The sequence below is a fragment of the Leucoraja erinacea genome, chromosome 38 (assembly GCF_028641065.1).
Source record: "Leucoraja erinacea ecotype New England chromosome 38, Leri_hhj_1, whole genome shotgun sequence".
NCBI classification, from domain to species: Eukaryota; Metazoa; Chordata; class Chondrichthyes; order Rajiformes; family Rajidae; genus Leucoraja; species Leucoraja erinaceus.
Window position 1 is genome coordinate 752,986 of NC_073414.1, and position 22,520 is coordinate 775,505.

Consider the following 22,520-nt stretch of genomic DNA (forward strand, 5'->3'; position numbering starts at 1 on the left):
CCCACCGGCCCCCAGCCCACCGTCCCCCCCCTGCCCTCCAGCCCCTGCCCACCGGCCCCCTGCCCACCGTCCCCCCTGCCCTCCGGCCCCTGCCCACCGGCCCCAGCCCACCGTCCCCCCCCCCCCCTCCAGCCCCTGCCCACCGGCCCCCACCGTCCCACCCCCCCCCTGCCCTCCACCGGCCCCCCCCCTCCGCCCCCCCCCCCCCCCCCCCCCCCCCCGCCCTCCGGCCCCTGCCCCCTGCCCACCGCCCCCTGCCCACCGTCCCCCCCTGCCCCGTCCGGCCCCTGCCCACCGTCCCCCCCTGCCCACCGTCCCCCCTGCCCACCGTCCCCCCTGCCCACCGTCCTCCCTGCCCACCGTCCCCCCTGCCCTCCGGCCCCTGCCCACCAGCCCCTGCCCACCGGCCCCTGCCCACCGTCCCCCCTGCCCACCGGCCCCTGCCCACCGTCCCCCCTGCCCACCGTCCCCCCTGCCCACCGTCCCCCCTGCCCACCGTCCTCCCTGCCCACCGTCCCCCCTGCCCACCGTCCCCCCCTGCCCACCGTCCCCCCTGCCCACCGTCCTCCCTGCCCACCGTCCCCCTGCCCACCGTCCCCCCCTGCCCACCGTCCCCCCTGCCCTCCGGCCCCCCTGCCCACCGTCGCCCCTGCCCTCCAGCCCCCCTGCCCACCGGCCCCCCCCTCCCACCGGCCCCCCTGCCCACCGTCCCCCCTGCCCTCCGGCCCCCCTGCCCACCGGCCCCCCTGCCCACCGTCCCCCCTGCCCACCGTCCCCTGCCCTCCGGCCCCCCCCCTGCCCACCGTCCCCCCTGCCCACCGGCCCCCCTGCCCACCCCACCGCCCCCCTGCCCACCGTCCCCCTGCCCTCCCCCCCCCTGCCCTCCGGCCCCCCTGCCCACCGGCCCCCCTGCCCACCGGCCCCTGCCCACCGTCCCCCCTGCCCTCCGGCCCCCTGCCCACCGTCCCCCCTGCCCTCCAGCCCCCCTGCCCACCGGCCCCCCTGCCCACCGGCCCCTGCCCACCGTCCCCCCTGCCCACCGTCCCCCCTGCCCACCGTCCCCCCTGCCCACCGTCCCCTGCCCACCGGCCCCTGCCCACCGTCGTCCCCCTGCCCACCGTCCCCCCCTGCCCTCCGGCCCCTGCCCACCGGCCCCAGCCCCACCGTCCCCCCTGCCCTCCAGCCCCTGCCCACCGGCCCCTGCCCACCGTCCCCCCTGCCCACCGGCCCCTGCCCACCGTCCCCCCCCTGCCCTCCAGCCCCCCCCCTGCCCACCGGCCCCCCTGCCCACCGGCCCCTGCCCACCGTCCCCCCTGCCCCCCGCCCCCCCCCTGCCCCCCCCTGCCCACCGTCCCCCCTGCCCTCCAGCCCCCCTGCCCACCGGCCCCCCTGCCCACCGGCCCCTGCCCACCGTCCCCCCTGCCCACCGTCCCCCCTGCCCCTGCCGTCCCCCTGCCCACCGTCCCCTGCCCACCGGCCCCTGCCCACCGTCCCCCTGCCCACCGTCCCCCCTGCCCTCCGGCCCCTGCCCACCGGCCCCAGCCCACCGTCCCCCCCCCTGCCCTCCGGCCCCTGCCCACCGGCCCCTGCCCACCGTCCCCCCTGCCCTCCAGCCCCCCTGCCCACCGGCCCCTGCCCCCCGGCCCCTGCCCACCGTCCCCCCTGCCCTCCGGCCCCTGCCCACCGGCCCTCTGCGTGTTAAGGATGGGTGGGACAGGTCTGCAGATTTTATGGGGGGGGGGGCGACGACTGAGAGCTCGGGGCCAGAGCTTGGGGTAAGCCAGCCCACTCTGGGGATGGTCAGTATATCAGGAGAGTCTGGAGGTGGGGAGGAGGTATGGGGAGTTGCAGAGGCGGGGAGCGGCGCAGGTTAGAGATTGGGAGGGAGTTACAGAGTTGGGGTGTGAGGGGGGTTTACAGCTGCCGTCCACAGTGGGGTTGGGGGTTAGGGACCCTGCGCTGGGCTCAGCCACCCCCATCCCAGGACACCTGCAGCCGGCGCTTCATCCCGTTGCTCTGTGCGTCGCTGGATCCTTGCATTGTTGTTGCCTCCCATGCAGCCACTGCATTGGTGTTGCCTCCCCATGCGGTGGCACTGAACCCCTGCAGCCTCTGCATCAGTGCTGTCAGCTGTGGTGGAGCTCTCTCCCCTGCGGCTGCTGCACCGGCACTCTCCCAGTTGGCGCTGCATCGTTGCTATCTCCGCTGCATTGGTGTCCCCCCCCCCCCCCCCCCCCCTATCGGTGCTGCATCGGTGCTGACCCCTTTGTCTTGCATGTTCCAGCAGGAACAGAGGCAGCAGCAGCTTTACCAGGCAGCTCTGAAACTGCAGCAGGAGCGAGGATTGAACCAGCCGCCCCACAGCCTAGCCCCCACCATCACCACCAGCAGCGTGCCCGCCTCTGTCATCGTCAGCAGCAGCCTGGGCCTGGCATCCGGCCCCATCCCCGATGCCAAGGGACACGCACCACTGCCCACACTGCCCGTCACACATTTCCAGCACACCCTGCCTGGTCAGGTACCCTGCCCCTCTCTTCCCCGTCTCTCACCCTCTCACGCTTCTACTAATAAACCTCCTGCTTTGGGTTTCCGGGGCTGTTGGACCCACTAACTGCACAATATATACTTTACAAATCTTATTACGTGGTTACTTGGGTCACCGCTGGAGGTGTAGTGTCTGGGGTCTAGACAGCGGCTGTGAGTTGGCTCATGGTCTCGGGCTGTGGGGAAGGCACAGGCACTCTCAGTTACACCCAGAGAGTTGGCAGCAGTTTCCACAGTTCAACATCATGAAGGGTTTCTGTTGCACAAATGTCAGGACTCATGGCCTGTGCTCCCGGGAGAGGAGTTTGGGCAGGTTAAGACTTGAAGCGCAGGAGGCTGAGGGCTTTTCTTATAGAGGTGTATAAGATCATGAGGGGGATACGCACAGTGTGTAGGAAAGAACTGCAGATGCTGGTTTAAATCGAAGGTAGACACAACATGCTGGAGTAATCAGTGGGACAGGCGGCATCTCTGGAGAGAAGGAATGGGTGATGTTTTGGGTCAAGACCCTTCTTCAGACTGAGGTAAACGCACAGAATCTTTACCCAGAGTCTGGAGTGAGCTGCCAGAGGAAGCAGATGCACGTACGACCTTCAAAAGACATTTGGACAGATGCAAGGATTGGAAGGGTTTATAGGGCTATGGGACAAATGCAGGCAAGTGGGACTAGCCCAGTGTGAACAAGGTGAGCTGAAGGGCCTGTCTCCATAACTATAGGACCAGGTTTAGTTGGAACTGGCTCTGGAGATGGATGTAGTTCCAACTTTCCAGATATCCAAGAACCGTTCCAGAGACATGGAGGCAATTATTTATGGAGCATGGGAGAGAGAAATGGGGAACCACAGTTGGGCTGACATCAGAGGGAGGCTAAATGCTCAAATCCATTATTAAGGAATATTGGTAACTGAATATTAAAAAATAATTAAAAAAGACACAGTGCTGGAGTAACTCAGCGGGTCAGGCAGCATCTGTGGAGAACATGGATAGGTGACGTTTCACAGAGTGCTGGAGTAACTCAGCGGGTCAGGCAGCATCTCTGGAGAACATGGAGAGGTGATGTTTCGGTTCAACACCAAGTTCTGAAGAAGGGTCCCAAACACAAAACGTCACCTCCCCATGTTCTCCAGAGATGCTGCCTGACCCACTGAGTTACTTCACCACTCTGTGTCTTTATTTTGTAAACCAGCATCTACAATCACTGAATCTACTCAGAAATAATAATAGTCAATATAATAGTTAACATGGATTTGTGAAAAAGAAACCGTCCATGCCATCTCCCATAGATATTTTGGTGTTGTAACAAAAAAACAGATAAAGATGTAGTTGTGTTTTGTGCAGTGTTGGGTAAAGTGCCACAGCCAGTTATTAGATCTTCATAAAGCCTGCACAATTAGAGGTGATGTTCTGACCAGCGAGGGGATACATTAGTGGGAGGTGTAAACGGGGGTGCAGAAACAGCAGTGTTGAGACATCAGATTCAACACCTGCCGACATGTGTGTTGGTGGCGTGTTACAGACATGCATGGTTCCCCACAACACACGACCACAGCAACTCTCTGGTAGCTCCCCTCCCTCAGTGGTCTTTCTCTCTTCACTCTTGCTTCTGCCTTAAAGCTGCTGTTCACCCTCTCTTCCTTCAATCCTGGCTCCTTGCATTATGTAACGTTGCCTTTGTACCTGAGAGATTCTGTGTGTGTGTGTCGGTCTGTGTCTGTCTGTGTATCTGTCTGCATGTGTGTGTGTTTCTGTGTGAGTGTAAATGGGCCAAACATCCACGGAATGTAAGTGGACTGAAGGTCTAGAAAACAAAGAACTGCAGATTTGTGTTAATACGTAAAAAAGGCATAAACATAGAAACATAGTGCTGGAGTAACATAAAGTGCTGGAGTAACTCAGCGGGTCAGGCAGCATCTGTGGAGAACATGGATAGCTGAGGTTTCTGGTCGAGTGAAGAATCAGTCTGAAAACGAATCTTCATCTGAAATGTCACCTATCCATGTTCTCCACAGAGTGCTGCCTGACCCGCTGAGTTACTCCAGCACTCTGTGAAACGTCACCTATCCATGTTCTCCACAGATTTTGCCTTACCCGCTGAGTTACACCAGCACTCTGTGAAACGCAACTATCCATGTTCTTCACACAGATGCTGCTTAACCCGCTGAGTTACTCCAGCACTCTGTGAAACGTCACCTATCCATGTTCTCCACAGATGCTGCCTGACCCGCTGAGTTACTCCAGCACTCTGTGTCCGTTTTGCAGATTATTTCCTGTATTCCCTTCCAGTGCTATGACCAGGGCGGTGATGGACCAGACCAGGGGGGTGTTTGCACTGGGACAGTGTGTGGGTAGAAGCTCAGTCTAATCCATCAGCTGCCGCACTGACCATCGAGCCTGGGTTCCCTGCGACTGTACCCCAAGTGTGATACGTGTGTGTGGTTTACCGAATGTCCGTCCTGTGGTGTGCGGGGTCTGTGTGTGCGGGCTCCGTGTGTGCGGGCTCCGTGTGTGCGGGCTCCGTGTGTGCAGGGTCTGGTCGTGCTCCGTGTGCTGAATCTCCGCCTCTCCTCATTAACAGACTTTTGCTTTCATCAGGACCTCTGGCTTCCTGGCTGCGGTCCCAGGACATTCCCGCAGCACTTCCCCACGCTCTGAGTTTGTTACTCTGAGCAACTCCACGCATGTACACGGCGCCCAGAAAGGCAGGACACCGTAACACCCACACAGTGTCAGGGAGGGGCATGTTAAAGGCAGGGGGTAGGTAGTGGGAAGGGGCAGTTGGTGATGGAACAGTGAGGAGTGGGTGGGCGGGGGGGGGGGGAGATTCTCGGAGGTGAAAGCCAGGAGACCGTTGATACTTATGGGGCTGCGACAAGTTGTGGAGAAGGAGGAATGTCATGGAGGGATTGGGAACAAGATGTGAACATCCTTACGATGATGGGTTAGTGAGCTGGGAGCAGGTATAACTGTCCCGGGAGTGAGCTGGGAGCAGGTATAACTGTCCCGGGAGTGAGCTGGGAGCAGGTATAACTGTCCTGGGAGTCAGTTGGGACAGGATTGTGGGAGCTTCAAAAACGTATCTAGATGGGACCCTTCTTCACCTTCAACCTCTGCCCCACCACATAATGAGAGGCGTGCATAGAGTGGATGTGGAGAGGATGTTTCCACTAGTGCGAGAGTCTAGGACTAGAGGGCACAGCCTCAGAATTAAAGGACGTTCCATTACATCGGAGATGAGGAGAAATTTATTTGGCAAGAAGGTGGAGAATCTGTGGAATTCATTGCCACAGAGGCCGTCAATGGATATTATAAAGGCAGAGATGAATAGATTCTTGATTGGTACGGGTGTCATGGGTTATGAGGAAAAGGGTTGAGAGGGATAGATCAGCCATGATTGAATGGCGGAGCGGACATGATGGGCCGAATGGCCTAATTCTGGTCCTACATGTTATGGTCTACCCTGGGAATGTGTGATGGGACACAGGGATGCAAGTTGTTCCTTGCACAAGTACGCTCGCTTTGATCATCAGAAAGCTGTGGGTTTATTAATAGTTGATAAAGCAGCAATGGGGTCCCGGGGAGGTGCCTTGGGGGTCTGGGTGCCGTGTATGTGCAGGGACCTGCTCTCCATCCCACCACTGTCATCTCTCGTGTCTGTGGGACTGTCAGCTACGTCGTGGCCACTCTCTCTGGGGGTTCTGTGACTTTGGGGGTTCTGTGGCTTTGGGGGCTCCTGTTGACTCTGGGGGTTCCGTGACTTTGGGGGTTCTGTTGACTCTGGGGGTTCTGTGGCCTTTGGGGGTCACCTCAATGCTGCACGGCTCCTACACATGTCTGTTCTTTCTACAGATGGCTGCAGGGCAGCAGAAGACGCCAACATCGCAATCTCCTGCCCCCCAGGCTACAGGGAGCGACGGGCAGCTCCACATCCAGATGTCATCTCCCCATCAGTCGCGCCCCCCTTCCCCAACCCCAGCCCTTGTCCCGCCCCCCCTCCCGGGCCCCAGTCCCGCCCCTCCTCCCAGCCGCAGCCCCTGTCCCGCCCCCCCTCCGAGCCCCTATCCCGCTCCTGCACCCCGTCTCAGCTGCCCCTGCAACCCCTCTACGTCATCCAGACCCAGTTGCAGTCTCCCCCTCAACCCACCCACCCCATGCGCCCCCCCTCGCAGCCACACCTGCAGATGCAGTTCCAGAACGCTGTAGCCCCTCCCCAGGTGACCCCCCCTCCCTCCCACAGCCAAGCCGAGGCCCAGACCCCTCCCCACCTCCAGCCCCCCCCTCGCAGCCCCTCACCGAGGGCCCCCCACCCCAGGCACACGTGCAGCTGCAGCTGCATTGCTCCCCACACCCACAGCCTCCCTTGCAGCCCGTCTATCAGACGGTCACTCTGACCGCCGAGCAGCAGCAGAGGTTCCAGATGGTGACCAGTCAGTTACAGACCATGGCCACACACCCCAACCCCCGTCCCCAGCCCAAGACCATGATGGAGAAGCTGCAACAGGTCAGTGAGTGAGTGAGTGAGTGCCCCCGGGGTCACAGGGTCGTGGGGACCGGGGTCACAGGGGGCTGGGGTCACAGGGGGCTGGGGTCACAGGGTCGTGGGGCACAGGGTCTGGGGACCGGGGTCACAGGGGGCCGGGGTCACAGGGTCGTGGGGACTGGGGTTGCAGGGGGCCTGGGTCACAGGGTCGTGGGGCACAGGGTCGTGGGGACTGGGATCGCAGGGGGCCGGGGTCACAGGGTCGTGGGTCACAGGGTCTGGGGACCGGGGTCACAGGGGGCCAGGGTCGTGGGGACTGGGGTCACAGGGTCATGGGGGACAGTGGGAACCGGGGTCATGGTTGTGGGGGGACCCCGGTGGGGGGGGGGGGGGGTAGGGAACAATTTTGGGGTCGTTACAGGACAGGACTATGTGGGGGGGTAGGGAACAATTTTGGGGTCGTTACAGGGGGGGGTACTATTTGGGGGGGTAGGGAACAATTTTGGGGTCGTTACAGGACTATGTGGGGGGGGTAGGGAACAATTTTGGGGTCGTTACAGGACTATGTGGGGGGGTAGGGAACAATTTTGGGGTCGTTACGGACTATGTGGGGGGGGGGGTAGGGAACAATTTTGGGGTCGTTACAGGACTATGTGGGGGGGGGTAGGGAACAATTTTGGGGTCGTTACAGTACTATGTGGGGGGGGGGTAGGGGACGATTTTGGGGGCGATGGGGACGTACAGACCATGTTGGGGACTGTGCTACAGACACACATGTGACTCACTCTCTCCACACAGATGCAACACAGCATCATCCTACAGGCCAAGCCGGGCAGTGGGCAGACTGGCCCAGGCCCTACGCCACTGACCAGCACTCCGCCCACCATGCTGCTCTCCGGGCAGGGGCAGTCGCCCGGACCCCAGCCCCACCCCATTCCCACCACCTCCACCCCCACCGGCCTGAAGCCCCTGCCCCAGGGAGCGGGTCAGGCTGCTCTTGCCTCCCTCCTGCAGCAAAGCTCCGTCCTCATCAAGACCACGGCAGGTGAGGCCGCATGGGGGTGGGGGTGGGGGGGGCTTTAGTTGGGGACTAGAGGAGGGTGGCTGGTATGGGAGTGGGGACTCTGTTCGCTGGGATAGGTTTGGGTTTATTATTGTCACATGTACTGAGGTAAAGTGAAAAGCTTTTAAGAAGGAACTGCAGATGCTGGAAAATCGAAGGTACACAAAAATACTGGAGAAATTCAGCGGGTGCAGCAGCATCTATGGAGCGAAGGAGATAGGCAACATTTCGGGCCAAAACCCTTCTTCAGACTGATCTCCTTCGCTCCATAGATGTTGCTGCACCCGCTGAGTTTCTCTAGCATTTTGGTATACCAGTGAAAAGCTTTGTTCTGCATGATAACCATCAGATCATACACACGGTACATAATTACAGTAATGTCAAACTCCAGTCCAATAGGTGGAGCAAAGGGGAAGATACAAAGTGCAGGATATAGTTCTCAGCATTGTAGCGCATCAGTTCCAGATACAAAGTCCAATGTCCGCAATGGGGTAGAGGTGACTTGGACATAACCCTAGCTTATGGAAGGACTGTTCAGAAACCTGATAACAGAGGGGAAGAAGCTATTCCTGGTCTGGTGGTGGGCGCTTTCAAGCTTCTGTACCTTCTGCCGGACGGGAGCGGGGGAGAAGAAGGAAGGAATGACCGAGGGGGGGGGGGGGGGGGGGGAGAGAAAACAGGGGGGGTACAGCAGGGGGGGTGTACAGCAGTGTGTGTAGAGAAAACAAGTATTTGCGTGTGTACAGTAGTGTGTGTGCGACAGACCCTGGGCTGCTCATCGTGGTCTTCATTCTCCACCATCTTGTCCCGTCTCCAGGTACCACGGCCACAACCCGCTCTACGGACAGTAAGGTCATCGCGGGGCCAAACTCAGCATCTGCCGGTCACCTGCAGCAAGGAGCAGCTGTGCCGTTGCAGATTAAACCTCTTGTGCAGCACCAGATGCAGCCCTCGCTGCAGGTAGGGGCTCGTGGCAGGGGAGAGGGGCAGGGCAGGGTATGTGGGGAAGTTGATGGGCAGTGTGGGGAGTGTGCTGTAACTAACATGTAGTTTAAGTGGGTGGGGGTTGGTCAATTGTGCTGGACACTGAGGCTGGCTTTAACAATTCCCCATGACACCCTGATCCATAGCACAAGTTAAACTCTGCGAGGTGACGACAGATCCACAGACATTTTACTTTAGGAATACCGCACGTAAACAAGCCCTTCGGTGCCACTAGTCCACAGTGACCAGCGATCATCCCGTACACACTAGTCCTTCTCTCTTCTCCCACTTTCCCATCCACTCCCTGCACACTAGGGCCAATTAACCTACTAACCTTTTGGAGTGTGGGAGGAAACTAGAGAACCCGGAGTAAACCCACACAGTCACACGGAGGACGTTCAAACTTCACACTGACAGCACCTGATGTTAGGATCGAACCAGGGGCTCTGGTGCTGTGAGGCAGCGGTTCTACCCGCTCCGCAACCTTGCTGCACGGACAAGCTGGAACAAACACACGGGGTGGGGAGGAGGCTGTGGACCAGGACACAGCGTAATTATAAACCAGCTGATTTGTATTTAGCTGTTAGTTTGGGTGCGGTAACTGACCTGACACTTTGCTTTATGAAGCAGAGACAAGAGGCTGCAGATGTTGGAATTGATCAAAAGCATGTTACTGGAGGAACTCATTAGGTCAGACAGCATCTGTGGAGGAAATTGGACAGATAATGTTTCAGGTTGCGGCCATTCAGAAGCTAGAGGGTTCGGTCTCAATACTCATAGCCATATAGCATGGAAACAGGCCCTTCAGCCCACTGCCCCTGCTGTCCCACCTACATGTCCCAATTGGCCCATATCCCCCTAACCCGTTGCTATCCATGTACCTGTCCAAATGTCTTTTAAATGTTGTTATAGTACCTGCCTCAATTACCTCCTCCTGAAATGTCATCCATCCCTTCCCTCCTCAGATGCTGCCTGACCCACTGAGTTACTCCAGCACTCTGTGAAACGTCACCTATCCATGTTCTCCACAGATGCTGCCTGACCCGCTGAGTTACTCCAGCACTCTGTGAAACGTCACCTATCCATGTTTCCACAGATGCTGCCTGACCCGCTGAGTTACTCCAGCACTCTTTGCTCAGCTTTCTAACACAGTCTACCTTGTCCTTGCTCCTGCATTGACCGGTCTGTACGCTGATTGTTCCTGGTGTTTTGCAGACCAAGACGGGGGTGATCAGTTCAATCTCAGGTCTGAACATGAGCCTGTCCAAAGGGCCGATCCAGATCCAGCTCCTGGGGAAAGGATTGACGCAGCTGGTGCCCGCAGGAACTGTGAGTGCCCACCAGGTACGTGATAGGCCCCACTGGTGCCCAGCCACTGACCACTGGACTCCTGTGCCCACCCAGATACGAGAAGGGACCCTAGCCCCACTGGGGCCCAGCAGGTAACGAGGGCAGAGCTCTTTCCCCAAAGGACACTAGTGAACAGAACAGATGGGCTCTTGTGAGTTACCAGAATATGCTGTTACCTCATGCTTTTTTAATTCGTAGACAAGGAAGTGTTGGTGCACATACCAGGCACTTCTTCATAGAGTCATAGAGTGATACAGCACAGAAACAGGCCCTTTGGCCCAATTTGCCCACACTGGCCAACATCTCATCTACATTTGTCCCACCTGCCTGCGTTTGGTCCATATCCCCCTACACCCACCCCTACAATCCATGTACCTGTCTAAATGTTTTTTAAACATTTTTGTGATGGTACCTACCTCAACTACCTCTGGCAGCTCGTTCCATACACCCACCGCTCCGGGTAAAACAAAACCGTTGCCCGTCAGGTTCCTATTTAATCTTTCCTCCCTTAAGGGAACTTATGTCCTCTAGTTCTTGATTCCCCTCCTATGGGCAAGAGACTATGTGTGTCTACACGATCTATTCCTCTCATGATCTTCAGACAATCCTGTTTCACATGCCTCACTCTCATCCCATATTCCTGAGAGTTTGGAAAGGATCCCAAAATGTCACCTATCCATGTTCTCCACAGATGCTGCCTGACCCGCTGAGTTACTCCAGCACTCTGTGAAACGTCACCTATCCATGTTCTCCACAGATGCTGCCTGACCCGCTGTGGTTCTTCCCCATATTCCTCAGTTCCCTCTGTGCACAACTGTCCACCAGTTTCACCTTTGGGTTTCATAGTCATAAAGTCTTACATCATGTAAACAGGCCCTTCGGCCCAACTTGCCCACACCGGCCGATCTACCCTATTCCCAACTGCCTGCATTTGACCCATATCTCTCTAAACATTTCCTGAATGCCCATACAGTTTGAACAAGAACACTCCTCACCTCAGTGGCTCTCTCCTGGCACGCTGCTCTCCTGAAGTTCACTAGACTGAGATGGAACTAAACTAACTGCACCCCAGCTCGCCCACATTGATACCAGGAGCTGTTCAGTGGGGGTAATGTTCTAGCACAAGGACCCATCACCCAGAGATGAGACTCGGCCTAGACTGAGTCAAGGCCACCACTGCTTTAGACCAATGTGCGATGTTCTCTCTCTGGGAGCTCTGTCTCCCGAAGGTCATCGGGGATGAGTGAACATTGAACTGTTTGTTTGCTCCACAGATGGAGAGTAAACTGGGAAGTTTGAAGACATCCTTGACGCCTCAGCCCCCGAAGGAGTCCATGTAAGTCGGCCAGTCCTCCAATTGTCCAAGTGGCTCTAGCATCGAGTCCTCTTCATCATTGTACGGTTCCTCATACCCTCTACATCTGTGCAACGTTCAGTCCTGTGTCATCCACCTTGAAGGGTCAGTGACGAGTGAATTTAGTTTTGATCTAGAACTGGCATTCCCACAGAAGACAGAAGGTTGTGGTGGAAGGGTGGTATTGTGGCCAGAGTTCTGTGACCAGTTGTTCCGCAAGGATCTTTGTAGGTTGAGATATATATAAATAACTTGGACATAAATGTAGATGGGCTGGTTAGTAAATTTGCAGATGACACAAAATCTGGAGTTTCAGTTACAGGGAGAGGGTGTAGGGGTTTACCAGTATGCTGCCTGGGTTAGTGGGTATGTTACAAGGCTGCTCTGTGTGTCTGGGACATGTTGCCTTCCTGCCTGTCGGTGTTAGATCATGGTTGCTGTGCTCTTGTTACAGGCTGTTGGAGCGACTACGTGGAGATCAGGATGGCGTGCTACAACCCAACTGCAAGTCTCCATTTCGGACTCACCACGACACGTTGAGCCGGCTGCTGCCCTACCACCTGTACCAGGGAACGCTGCCCTCTGTGGACGAACACAGGAAAGGTAATGGTCACAGTTACGTGGTCCCCAAAGGCCACGTCTTTTCCCTGTTTATGGGGGTACACCTTGGTCCTCCAGTGGAGGTTCTCCCTCTATGTATGGGACCTCCGGTGACTTGGCTACCTCAGGTACAGGTTCACATTGGTGACCCGTGGAGTCTATGTTGAGACCACAACTCTTCACAGAACATGTCGCTGATGTTAACGAGGGGACGGAGGGTAACCACGTGGGTAGCGTAACAGCGATCTAGATCAGAACAAAGTGCTCTCTCTGCCCCTTGCCCCCTTGGGAAGGCCAGCTGTCTCCAGAAACGTCACCTATCCATGTTCTCCACAGATGCTGCCTGACCCGCTGAGTTACTCCAGCACTCTGTGAAATGTCACCTATCCATGTTCTCCACAGATGCTGCCTGACCCGCTGAGTTACTCCAGCACTCTGTGAAACGTCACCTATCCATGTTCTCCACAGATGCTGCCTGACCCACTGAGTTACTCCAGCACTCTGTGTCTGTGTTTTGTAAACCAGCATCCGTAGACCCTTGTGTCCACTGTCTGCAGTCTCTATGTTTGAGTTACTGAGCCACTTATCTAGTGATGTAAGTGTGAATCTTTGTGTTCCAGTGGACGAGGAGTTTGAAGCCGTCTCGACACAGTTACTGAAGCGGACACAGGCCATGCTACACAAGTACCGAATGCTGCTGTTTGAGGAGGCCAGGGTAAAGTTTCCCCAACACCTGCGCGCGGCTCGCTGACGCCTACATGATCTCCCAACCATTCCCACACTGACCACTCTGTCCTGGGCCTCCTCCACTGTCAGAGTGAGGCCACACACAAACTGGACGAACAGCACCTCCTATTCTGCTCGGATAGCTTACACTCAAGCAGCATGAACGTTGAATTCTCTCATTTAAAGTAACTTCTACTAAGTCCTCTCTCCCTCTCCCCTCTCTCTTCCCTGCCCCTCTCCCCTCCCCGTCCTCTCCCCCCCCCTCTCCCCTGCCCCCCTCCCCTCCCCCTCTGCCCCCTGCCCCCTCCCCCTCCCCCTCTCTCTCCTTTCTCCCCTGGCCTCCCCCCTCTCCCCTGCCCCCTCCCCCCTCTGCCCATCCTCCTCTCCCCCCATCTCCCCTCCCCCCTTCTCCCCCCCCTGCCCCTCTCTCCCCTCCCCCCCCTCTCCCCTGCCCCCTCTCCCCCCCTCACCCCTGCCCCCTCTCTCCCCCTCTCCCCTGCCCCTCTCCCCTAGCCCCCTCCCCCTCTCCCCTCTCCCCTCTCCCCTGCCTCTCCCCTCTCCCCCCTCCCCCTCTCCCCTCTCCCCTCTCCCTCTCTCTGAGATCACACACCTACATGGCCAACAACAGACCCACCACCCAGCCCAACGTTATTTTCCTGTGGGGGTTACAGGCTGCAGTGTGGGGGTTACAGGCTGCAGTGTGGGGGTTACAGGCTGCAGTGTGGGGGTTACAGGCTGCAGTGTGGGGGTTACAGGCTGCAGTGTGGGGGTTACAGGCTGCAGTGTGGGGGTTACAAACTAGTTACAGGCTGCAGTGTGGGGGTTACAGGCCAGTTACAGTTTACTGCCTTTTTCTGAATCTCCAGCGGCTGAGTCCCTCGGCAGAGATGGTGATGATTGACAGGATGTTCATCCAGGAAGAGAAAACCTCCCTCTCCACGGACAGACAACTGGCCAAAGACAAACCAGGTAAGGCCCACCGATAGCACCGGTAGTTCCACCTACACACCTGTACTGACCCACACCTGTACTGACCCACACCTGTAGTTCCCTCCCTCCCACCTGTACTGACCCACACCTGTAGTTCCCTCCCGCACACGCCTCGACCATCGCAGGTGTGTACTGAAACGGAACAATAAAATTCTCGGCAGCAAAACCGGTTTAATCACAGTGCTCATAGATAACATCATAAAACACTATCAAAGAAGTTGAATTAAAATAAAAGCCCCAATATTAGTGCAAAACAAACACATTTCCATAGTCCCGAGTGCAACAAGGACAGGTTGTAGTTTAGTTGGCGTTTGCAGTGTTCAAGAGCCTGATGGTTGTTGGGAAGAAGCTGTTCTTGAACCTGGAGGTCATGGTTTTCAGGCACTTGTACCCTCTTCCTGATGGTAGCAGCGAGATGAGAGCGTGGCTTGGGTGTGTCTGTGTGTCTGTGTATCTCCGTGTCTGTGTGTGTGTGTCTGGTCTGTGGGTGTGTGTGTGTGTGTGTATGTATCTCTGTCTGGTCTGTGTGTGTGTGTGTGTGTGTATCTCCGTGTCTGGTGTGTGTCTTGTCTGTGTGTGTGTCTGGTGTGTGGGTGTGTGTGTGTGTGTATGTATCTCTGTCTGGTCTGTGTGTGTGTGTGTATGTATCTCCGTGTCTGGTGTGTGTCTCTGTGTCTGGTCTGTGTGTCTGTATCTCTGTGTCTGGTCTGTGTGTGTGTGTGTGTGTCTATGTATCTCTGTGCCTGCTCTGTGTATCTCTGTGCCTGGTCTGTGTGTCTGTATCTCTGTGTCTGGTCTGTGTCTGTGTGTGTGTGTCTATGTATCTCTGTGGCTGCTCTGTGTATCTCTGTGCCTGGTCTGTGTGTGTGTGTCTATGTATCTCTGTGTCTGGTCTGTGTGTCTCTGTGTCTGGTCTGTGTGTCTGTATCTCTGTGTCTGGTCTGTGTGTCTCTGTGTCTGGTCTGTGTGTCTGTATCTCTGTGTCTGGTCTGTGTGTCTGTATCTCTGTGCCTGCTCTGTGTATCTCTGTGCCTGGTCTACGTGACTAAATGCCTCTGCTTTCTCCCGCCTACAGATGAGTATGTGGCCTCGTCGTCACGGTGCCACAGCCTGCCCACCTCGTCTTCGCCGCCATCCTCCTGCTCGTCGCTGCAGGAGCCGCTGCGGCTGCCGTTGGTAGCGAGCTCGACGCCGGTCCACGGGACCAAGCTGGTGATCAAGCAGTCGGGAGGGTCTCCGTGTGTGTCGTGGGCACGTGTGGGAGGTGGGCCGGAGGGGGGAGAGGACGACACCTTGCACACACGCAGCCGCCCGCCTCCCATGAAGACATACGAGGCTCGCAGTCGTATTGGTCTAAAGCTGAAGATTAAGCAGGAGGCGGGTCTGAGCAAGGTGGTGCACAACACGGCACTCGACCCAGTACACCAACCGGTCAGCTCGGTCATCCGCAGCACCGAGTGTCCGGTGGTCAGTGCCACTGCCCGGCAGCTCAACGGGGGCCTGGACCACCACGCCTCTCCCTCGCCCACCGATCCCCACCCCCACCCCCCCACAGCCCAATGCAAGCTGCCGCCCAGGAAGAGCCTACGCGAGGCACCGCCCAGCGGTCGCAGTGCCGCTGACCCTCCGGCCAGCTCCGGCCAACCGGACGACGGGCGCAAGGACGGACGCAGGGACGTGCCGGCCAAGTGTGAGGCCACTCCCGCCGGCCCCAGGCAGAGGACAGGCAGGGGCAGGGCGGAGGGAGGGGGCAGGAAAACTCGGACACATGCTCACCCCCCACCTACCCGTTGCGAGGAGCCCCCTGGGAGCAAGGAGGGCGAGGGGGGGCTGCGGGCAGCGCCGGAGGAGCTGGTGAGAGGCATCATTAAGGCCGAGCCCACCGACGGCTCTTGGGAACTGGCCCTGCCCCCTCCAAAGAGGACCAAATGCGAGTCGTTCGACATGGACAACGCTAGCTTCTCCAGCGATAGCCCCCAGGACGACACGTTGACAGAACACTTGCAGAGCGCCATCGATAGCATCCTCAATCTCCGGCAACCCCAGTCATCCCTGGCTCCCCCTGTCTCCTCACCCTACCACGCCTCCGACATTAGCTCGCCCTTCTCCCCAACCACACACTCGGACACCTACCTTGCACCCAATCGTAACGGTGGCCTTGGAGCTAGGACTTACACCAGATGACTGGAGTACTGCTACATCCCAACGTGCAGTAGCCAACAGAGGCACGGCGCTAACAAGATGGTATCCCTCTGTGTACCGACCTAAACATTGCATCCCAGAGAACATGTCATGCTTCTAGCAGAAGATGCGGTGACAAGCCCCTGGTGTAGCTCTGATGTGATGGCACCTTGAGGTTAGCACCTATTCCAGGGGTTGGGTGGAGACCATACCTTTGTGTTGAAGACCTAAAGGTGTTGGGAGCTGAAGGGTGATGATTTCAAATAGCTCACTAGATGATTGACCAATGTACCTTAACCAAAAAAGCAAATCCACATCCAAATGTTTTGGTGTCTTCCTCTGGTCTCCTCCAGTCCATTGTCACCATGGCATTGGGTTGGTCGCTGTGACAGACCCCAAAGTGCCTGGTCCACGAGTGAAATGGTATCTCCTTCACTTGCCCCGTGGCTCAGGGGTGCCCCCGCCCCACGCCACCAAAGGACGAGAGATCATCGTGGCACCGTTACTTGGATGAACCCAGTTTGGCACAGGCATTGCCCGGAAATCTATTATTTTTAAGCCTCACCATGTTTTCTTTTGAACCGTTAAGAACATTTCCTGCCAGCCTTGCCCCTGATGTTGACATCACTTCCCCACCCCATTGTGTGCCACAGATTGATCCTCAGTATTGCCATTGAGCCTTTGAACAGTGAGGGACAATGTAAATGTCCCATGTAATGTTCCAACCTCTCAAAGCCTTGTCGTTCAGGGGCGATATCTCGCTGCCATTCCCACCTCCAGTCTTTGCTAAACTTCATCTTCAGTACAATCTCTGTGTCTGCAATTGGTTACCTGATCAATCTCCCTCCTTAGTACTGATCATTACCTAGGTGGTGACCAGATTTCAACCGGTGTGGACACTTGGTCAACGTTTATGTACCCACCATCTCACCTGGAGAGGGAAGATGAACCTTTACCTGATTCCCCAATTGTACATCACTGCCCGATGAGGGTTGACCCAGACGGCTGGCTCGGTCCCCAGACCAGTCCACCCAGCCGGCTGGCTCGGTCCCCAGACCAGTCCACCCAGACGGCTGGCTCAGTCCCCAGACCAGTCCACCCAGACGGCTGGATCAGTCCCCAGACCAGTCCACCCAGACGGCTGGCTCAGTCCCCAGACCAGTCCACCCAGACGGCTGGCTCGGTCCCCAGACCGGTCCACCCAGCTGGCTGGCTCAGTCCCCAGACCAGTCCACCCAGACGGCTGGCTCAGTCCCCAGACCAGTCCACCCAGACGGCTGGATCAGTCCCCAGACCAGTCCACCCAGACGGCTGGCTCGGTCCCCAGACCAGTCCACCCAGACGGCTGGGTCCCCAGACCAGTCCACCCAGCTCAGTCCCCAGACCAGTCCATCCACAGGTATTTTTCAGCAGTGGGTGTAGTGGAGTCTGTGGTGTTCCTTGGTCCTGGATCACAGAGAGAGAGGCCCATTGTGTCGTGCGTAATGATGGTTCCCAGCACAAGCGCCCGTTAGAGACAGGGTCGGAGAGGTAGGGTCAGGGAGGGCAGGGTCGGAGAGGCAGGGTCAGGGTCGAGGAGGCAGGGTCAGGGTCGAGGAGGCAGGGTCAGGGAGGGCAGGGTCGGGGAGGCAGGGTCAGGGTCGAGGAGGCAGGCCTGAGGGTGGAGAACGTGTGCTGTCTGGAGGCCAAATAGAAGGGTGGGGATTCTGGATCTGGGCTGTGATTGGATGTGGTGTAACACGGGTGGGACAGCTGGGGAGTAATGGGCCGAGTGGACTTTGCAAGCCTGTGTTAGCAGCGAGTTACCATGCGGTTGCTATTTGTGTTGGTATCTTTCTGCCTGAGTGATCTATCTGAAGAAATGTTTTGTTTGACTGCATTCCCAAGAACCATGCAGTCAGTAAAATATATTTATGGGAGGGAAGTGGATGCAGGGGGAATATTACTATCTACTTTTTTAATTTAACAATTATGCAGAATTCTGTAGCCCTTTATTTTCACGGAATAACAATGGGTTGTGGACGGGGTTCACCAGGGAGTTGTCTCTGGCCACACACCGCACCACCGGTCAGTGCTAGTGTCCACCCACCACCGGTCAGTGGCAGAGTGCCTCCTGTATCTGTGCCCACACTGTCCCAGTCTCAGCAGTGGTGTGGGGATGGGATGGGTTACAGCTCTGGGGCACGTGGAACGTGTACCCACATCTGATGCAAGGTCATGGAGAACAGACTCATCACAGTGTTGATGCATGCACACAGGGCTGCCCTCCCTCCTGTCAGTGTGTGTGTGTGTGTTTGGGTCGCTGCCTCGCTTGCATGCATCTCTCGAATGTGTGAATGTGTCCATGTGTCCTAGTGCGTTTCTCCCTCCCTCTCCCCCTCCCCCCCCCCCCCCCCCCCCCCCCCCCACCCGTGTGACCCCTTCTCTGTGTGTGTGTGTGTGTGTCTATCTCTCACTGTATGTTCACACACGTCCCTCTGCTGATATTCTGTGGATGTTTCTGAAGCTGCATCTTGGTGACATGGATAAGCCATTAGTGTTCATTAATGCCAAACACCTACACCTCTATACCCCCTCCACCCCTCTCCCCCTCCATACCTCCATCCCCCCTCTATATACCCCTTCCACCCCTCTCCCCCTCCATACCTCCATCCCCCCTCCACCCCTCCCCCCTCCCACCCCTCCCCTCCCCATCCCTCTCCACCCCCACCCTCCCCATCCCTCTCCACCCCCCCCTCCCCCCCCCCCCCCCCCTCCCCCCCCCCCCCCCCACCCCCCTCCCCCCATCCCTCCTCCACCCCCCATCCCCCTCCATCCTCCACCCCCTCAGATCCACGGTGATTTGTATTCTGTACTTACAAAGGAAAATGGGGAGAATGTTGTTAATGATGTCGGATAAAAGGATTGGATTTGGAATGAAGATTTGTCCAGAGGACTTGCTTGGGAAGGGGCAGTTATGGTTTTTGCAAATGTCTTTTTTAAACGTTAGGAACTTCAAAGTAATGTTTAAATGCGGGGAAGGGGAGAGTTTAGATGCGGGGGAGAGAGAGAGAGAGATGCTTCACATTTGGTTTGGTGAGTATCCCGCCGTGCAATGTCTAGAAAGCACCATTGTGAATGTTGGTCATGTTTTGTTTTGCACTTGTGGGTGGAATCATGTCGTACAGTGCCAACATACAGAAGCAAAAAAAACTCCAAATTCTGTTACATTTTCTACTTGAATGAGATATAAAAATATTTTTCCTGTTGCAGTTTTTTAAAATGTCAGCATTATCGCCTGGAGTTTGAAAGTACGTTTGCATCTTTGCAGAATGGCAGTATTTTGAAGCAGTGTTTCTTTGATGTGCCAGTCCCCTTGTTGAGCAGTAAGTGGGTTCTTCAACCTCAGTGTGGTTTTGTATCTGTTTCCCAATGAGGGAGTGGGGTAATGGGCTGAAGTCTGGTTCCCTGCAAGATGAGGTGTTGGTGCCCAGCTAACATGGAGCATAGAGCCAAGCCAAGGAGTAAACCCCGATGGTGAAGGGAGAGTCTCTGACCATCGCTGTGCTGGCACCCAGACAAGGCCATTCAGCCCCTTGACCCAGTGTATCCCAATCCCATCGTCCGCTCCCTCTGGCACAACGAGGCCGACATTCAGAGGCTCAAACCTCCTGAGCAACCGGAAATCTCTCATCCTGGCTCAACACGGTGGTGCAGCAGGTAGAGCCACTGCCTCGGCACCAGAGACCCGGTTCAACCCTGTCCTCAGGTGCTGAGTGTGTGGAGTTTGCACGTTCTCCCTGTGACCGCGCCGGTTTCCTCCGGGTGCTCCGGTTTCCTCCCACATCCCAAAGATGTGTGTGTTCGTAGATTCCCCTCCGCCCAGACCTGCTGGGGACTAGCACCAACACCATACCTGGAGGGTCATTAAGATGACCACTGGACATGCCCTTCCTCACCCGACCCCACATTCCTCTCCCTCTCCACTCCGCTTGTTACTGCCGCAGTCCCTGCATCCCCCCCTCCATCCACCCCCTCCCCCCCTGCAGTCGCATTTTAGCCCACACCCATACACCCAGCCAGCACCTTGGGGAGCAGACAAACCCGGGAGGGTGGGGACAACTTCCACCCCATGGAGCTGGGGGCGAGGGAGGGGGCTGCCATTGTGACTGTTTCAGGTGAAATCTGGTGCCTAGAACTTGTGGAGAAACAACTTGTCTTTTGGGGCAGTGAGTGTCAATGCAGATCAATTCTGTGTGTAGGTGTGTGTGTGAGCACGAGTGTGTGTGAGTGAGTGAGTGAGTGAGTGAGTGAGCAGGTGGTGAGTGTGAGAGTGCGGCTGAGATTTCCTGAGGACTGACTGTCCTGGGACTGAGCTGCAGGTTTGCGAGTCTCTTGTCCAGGAGCCGCGAATGATTTTAGTTTCAGTTTGAGACGTTGAGGAACAAAAGCAAGGCGGGCCAGCGCGCTCTGCACAAGCTGGCGTCCTGAACAAAGACCTTTCCCGTTGTCCCACTGAGGCGTCTCCAAGTATTCCCCTGGGTGGGTGGGGGAAGGGGATGGATCTGTGCCCACGACCTGCCCATACATCCATCAGCCGCGGACCAAGATGATTGTGTATATATAATCCTGAAGATGGAGCTCAACTTGGTAAACTGTTTAAAAACATTTTTTTTTAAAGAGGTTATTTTCAGCAGAATGTTCCGGACCTTTAACCCTTGAGCAACAGAGACAATGGTCACATTGTGTCAATGATTCAACGTGTCCAACTCCACTGGATAGGCTGCGATCTCCTCTGACCAGTGAACATTTTTGTATACATTTATATTAAGCTATTTATTAAACAAAATGTTTTGTAATAAACGGTGAAATCTTAAAAGAAGCATAAACTGGCTCCGTTCTTGTGCATTTGGTTATTTGTTCTTGTGATGAGGTGGGAGAGTATCTTAGTCCGGACCAAGTCTACACAGTGAACGGAGAACCTAACATCCTATGCCAGGACCCCACGCCCCAGAGTGCTGGCGTTCCTGCCACCCTCCCTTCCCTCCCTCAGCCACACCCGCACCCCCTGTAAACTAATCTGCCACTCCCCAATTCCCCGTTATCCCTTCGTTCCCCTCACCCCATCCCTCCCTCCCTCCAGCTTTACATTCCTCTTGGATACACAAAACGGCTGGAGAAACTCAGCGGGTGCAGCAGCATCTATGGAGCCCCATTTCTCGTTTGAGCTTCTCCCCTCCCCCCACATCCGTCTGAAGAAGAGAAGGGTCCAGACTCGAGCTAATTAAGAGGCTGCCTGACCTGCTGAGATTTTCCAGCACTTTGTGTTGCTCAAGATTCCAGTATCTTGTGTTCCTAGAATCTACAGAAAAGTCTCATTGTCACTATTCCAGTCCCACCCATCCACCCAAATCTGTCCTCCAATACATGGCCCATTTGTCAAATTCCATTGTTCCTCGTCGCCCTCTTGTGCCTGCAACTTAAATCTGTCTCACACCCTCCTCTGCTCCCCATCTAGACCAAGGGGCATTTTACAGCAGCACTCGCCTCGCCTGGGTCTCTGCAGAACTCACTTTCATGTTAAATCCATTCACACAAAGCATCTCGCCAAGGTCCCAGCACATAACAGCTGGAGCCTCACTGACCTCTGCTGGTGTACATGGAACTGCAACACAGGACCAGAGATGCTGCCTGTCCCGCTGAGTTAGTTACTCCAGCTTTTTGTGCCTTATCTTCGGGCCGCTGCCTCACAGCGCCAGAGGGGTTTCATCCTGACTACGGGTGCTGTCTGTGGAGTTCTCCCTGTGACCGCGTGGGGTTTCTCCGGGTGCTCCAGTTTCCTCCCACATCCCAAAGACGTGCAGGTTTGTAGGTTAATTGGTTTCTGTAAATTGCCCCTCGTGTGCAGGTGAGGGGTCGCTGAGGGCGGGAGTTGATGGGAATGTGGAGAGAATGCACGGATATTTTACCCAGGGTGGGACAAGTTTGTCAGTCAGTCGGTGGCGGGTTTTAGAACATTTAATGTATAACATATAGAACATCCTAGAGACAGAAGCAAACAGCATTTAAATCCCCCAGCGCGGCGCTCCCTCACCGCCCCTCCCACATCGCGGCGCTCCCTCAGTATCGCGGCGCTCCCTCACCGCCCCTCCCCTAGCGCGGCGCTCCCTCACCGCGGCGCTCCCTCCCCCAGCGCGGCGCTCCCTCCCCGCCCCTCCCACATCGCGGCGCTCCCTCAGGCTCGCCCCTCCCCCAGCGCGGCGCTCCCTCAC

General features: G+C 56.8%; 1 protein-coding gene across 1 annotated transcript in view; it reads left to right on the plus strand.

Moving 5' to 3' along the window:
• LOC129714077 (BRD4-interacting chromatin-remodeling complex-associated protein-like) overlaps nt 1–16,274 on the plus strand; it is a 53,466-nt gene extending 37,192 nt beyond the window's left edge. Inside the window, 13 exon segments of the mRNA XM_055663542.1 lie at nt 2,285–2,518; nt 6,391–6,507; nt 6,509–6,541; nt 6,543–6,812; nt 6,815–7,042; nt 7,820–8,066; nt 8,902–9,044; nt 10,284–10,412; nt 11,693–11,754; nt 12,227–12,375; nt 12,993–13,087; nt 13,965–14,067; nt 15,164–16,274. Of these exon segments, the coding sequence (XP_055519517.1) occupies nt 2,285–2,518; nt 6,391–6,507; nt 6,509–6,541; nt 6,543–6,812; nt 6,815–7,042; nt 7,820–8,066; nt 8,902–9,044; nt 10,284–10,412; nt 11,693–11,754; nt 12,227–12,375; nt 12,993–13,087; nt 13,965–14,067; nt 15,164–16,272 (2,919 nt within the window). The 3' untranslated portion in view covers nt 16,273–16,274.
• Nucleotides 16,275–22,520: the final 6,246 nt, after the last annotated feature.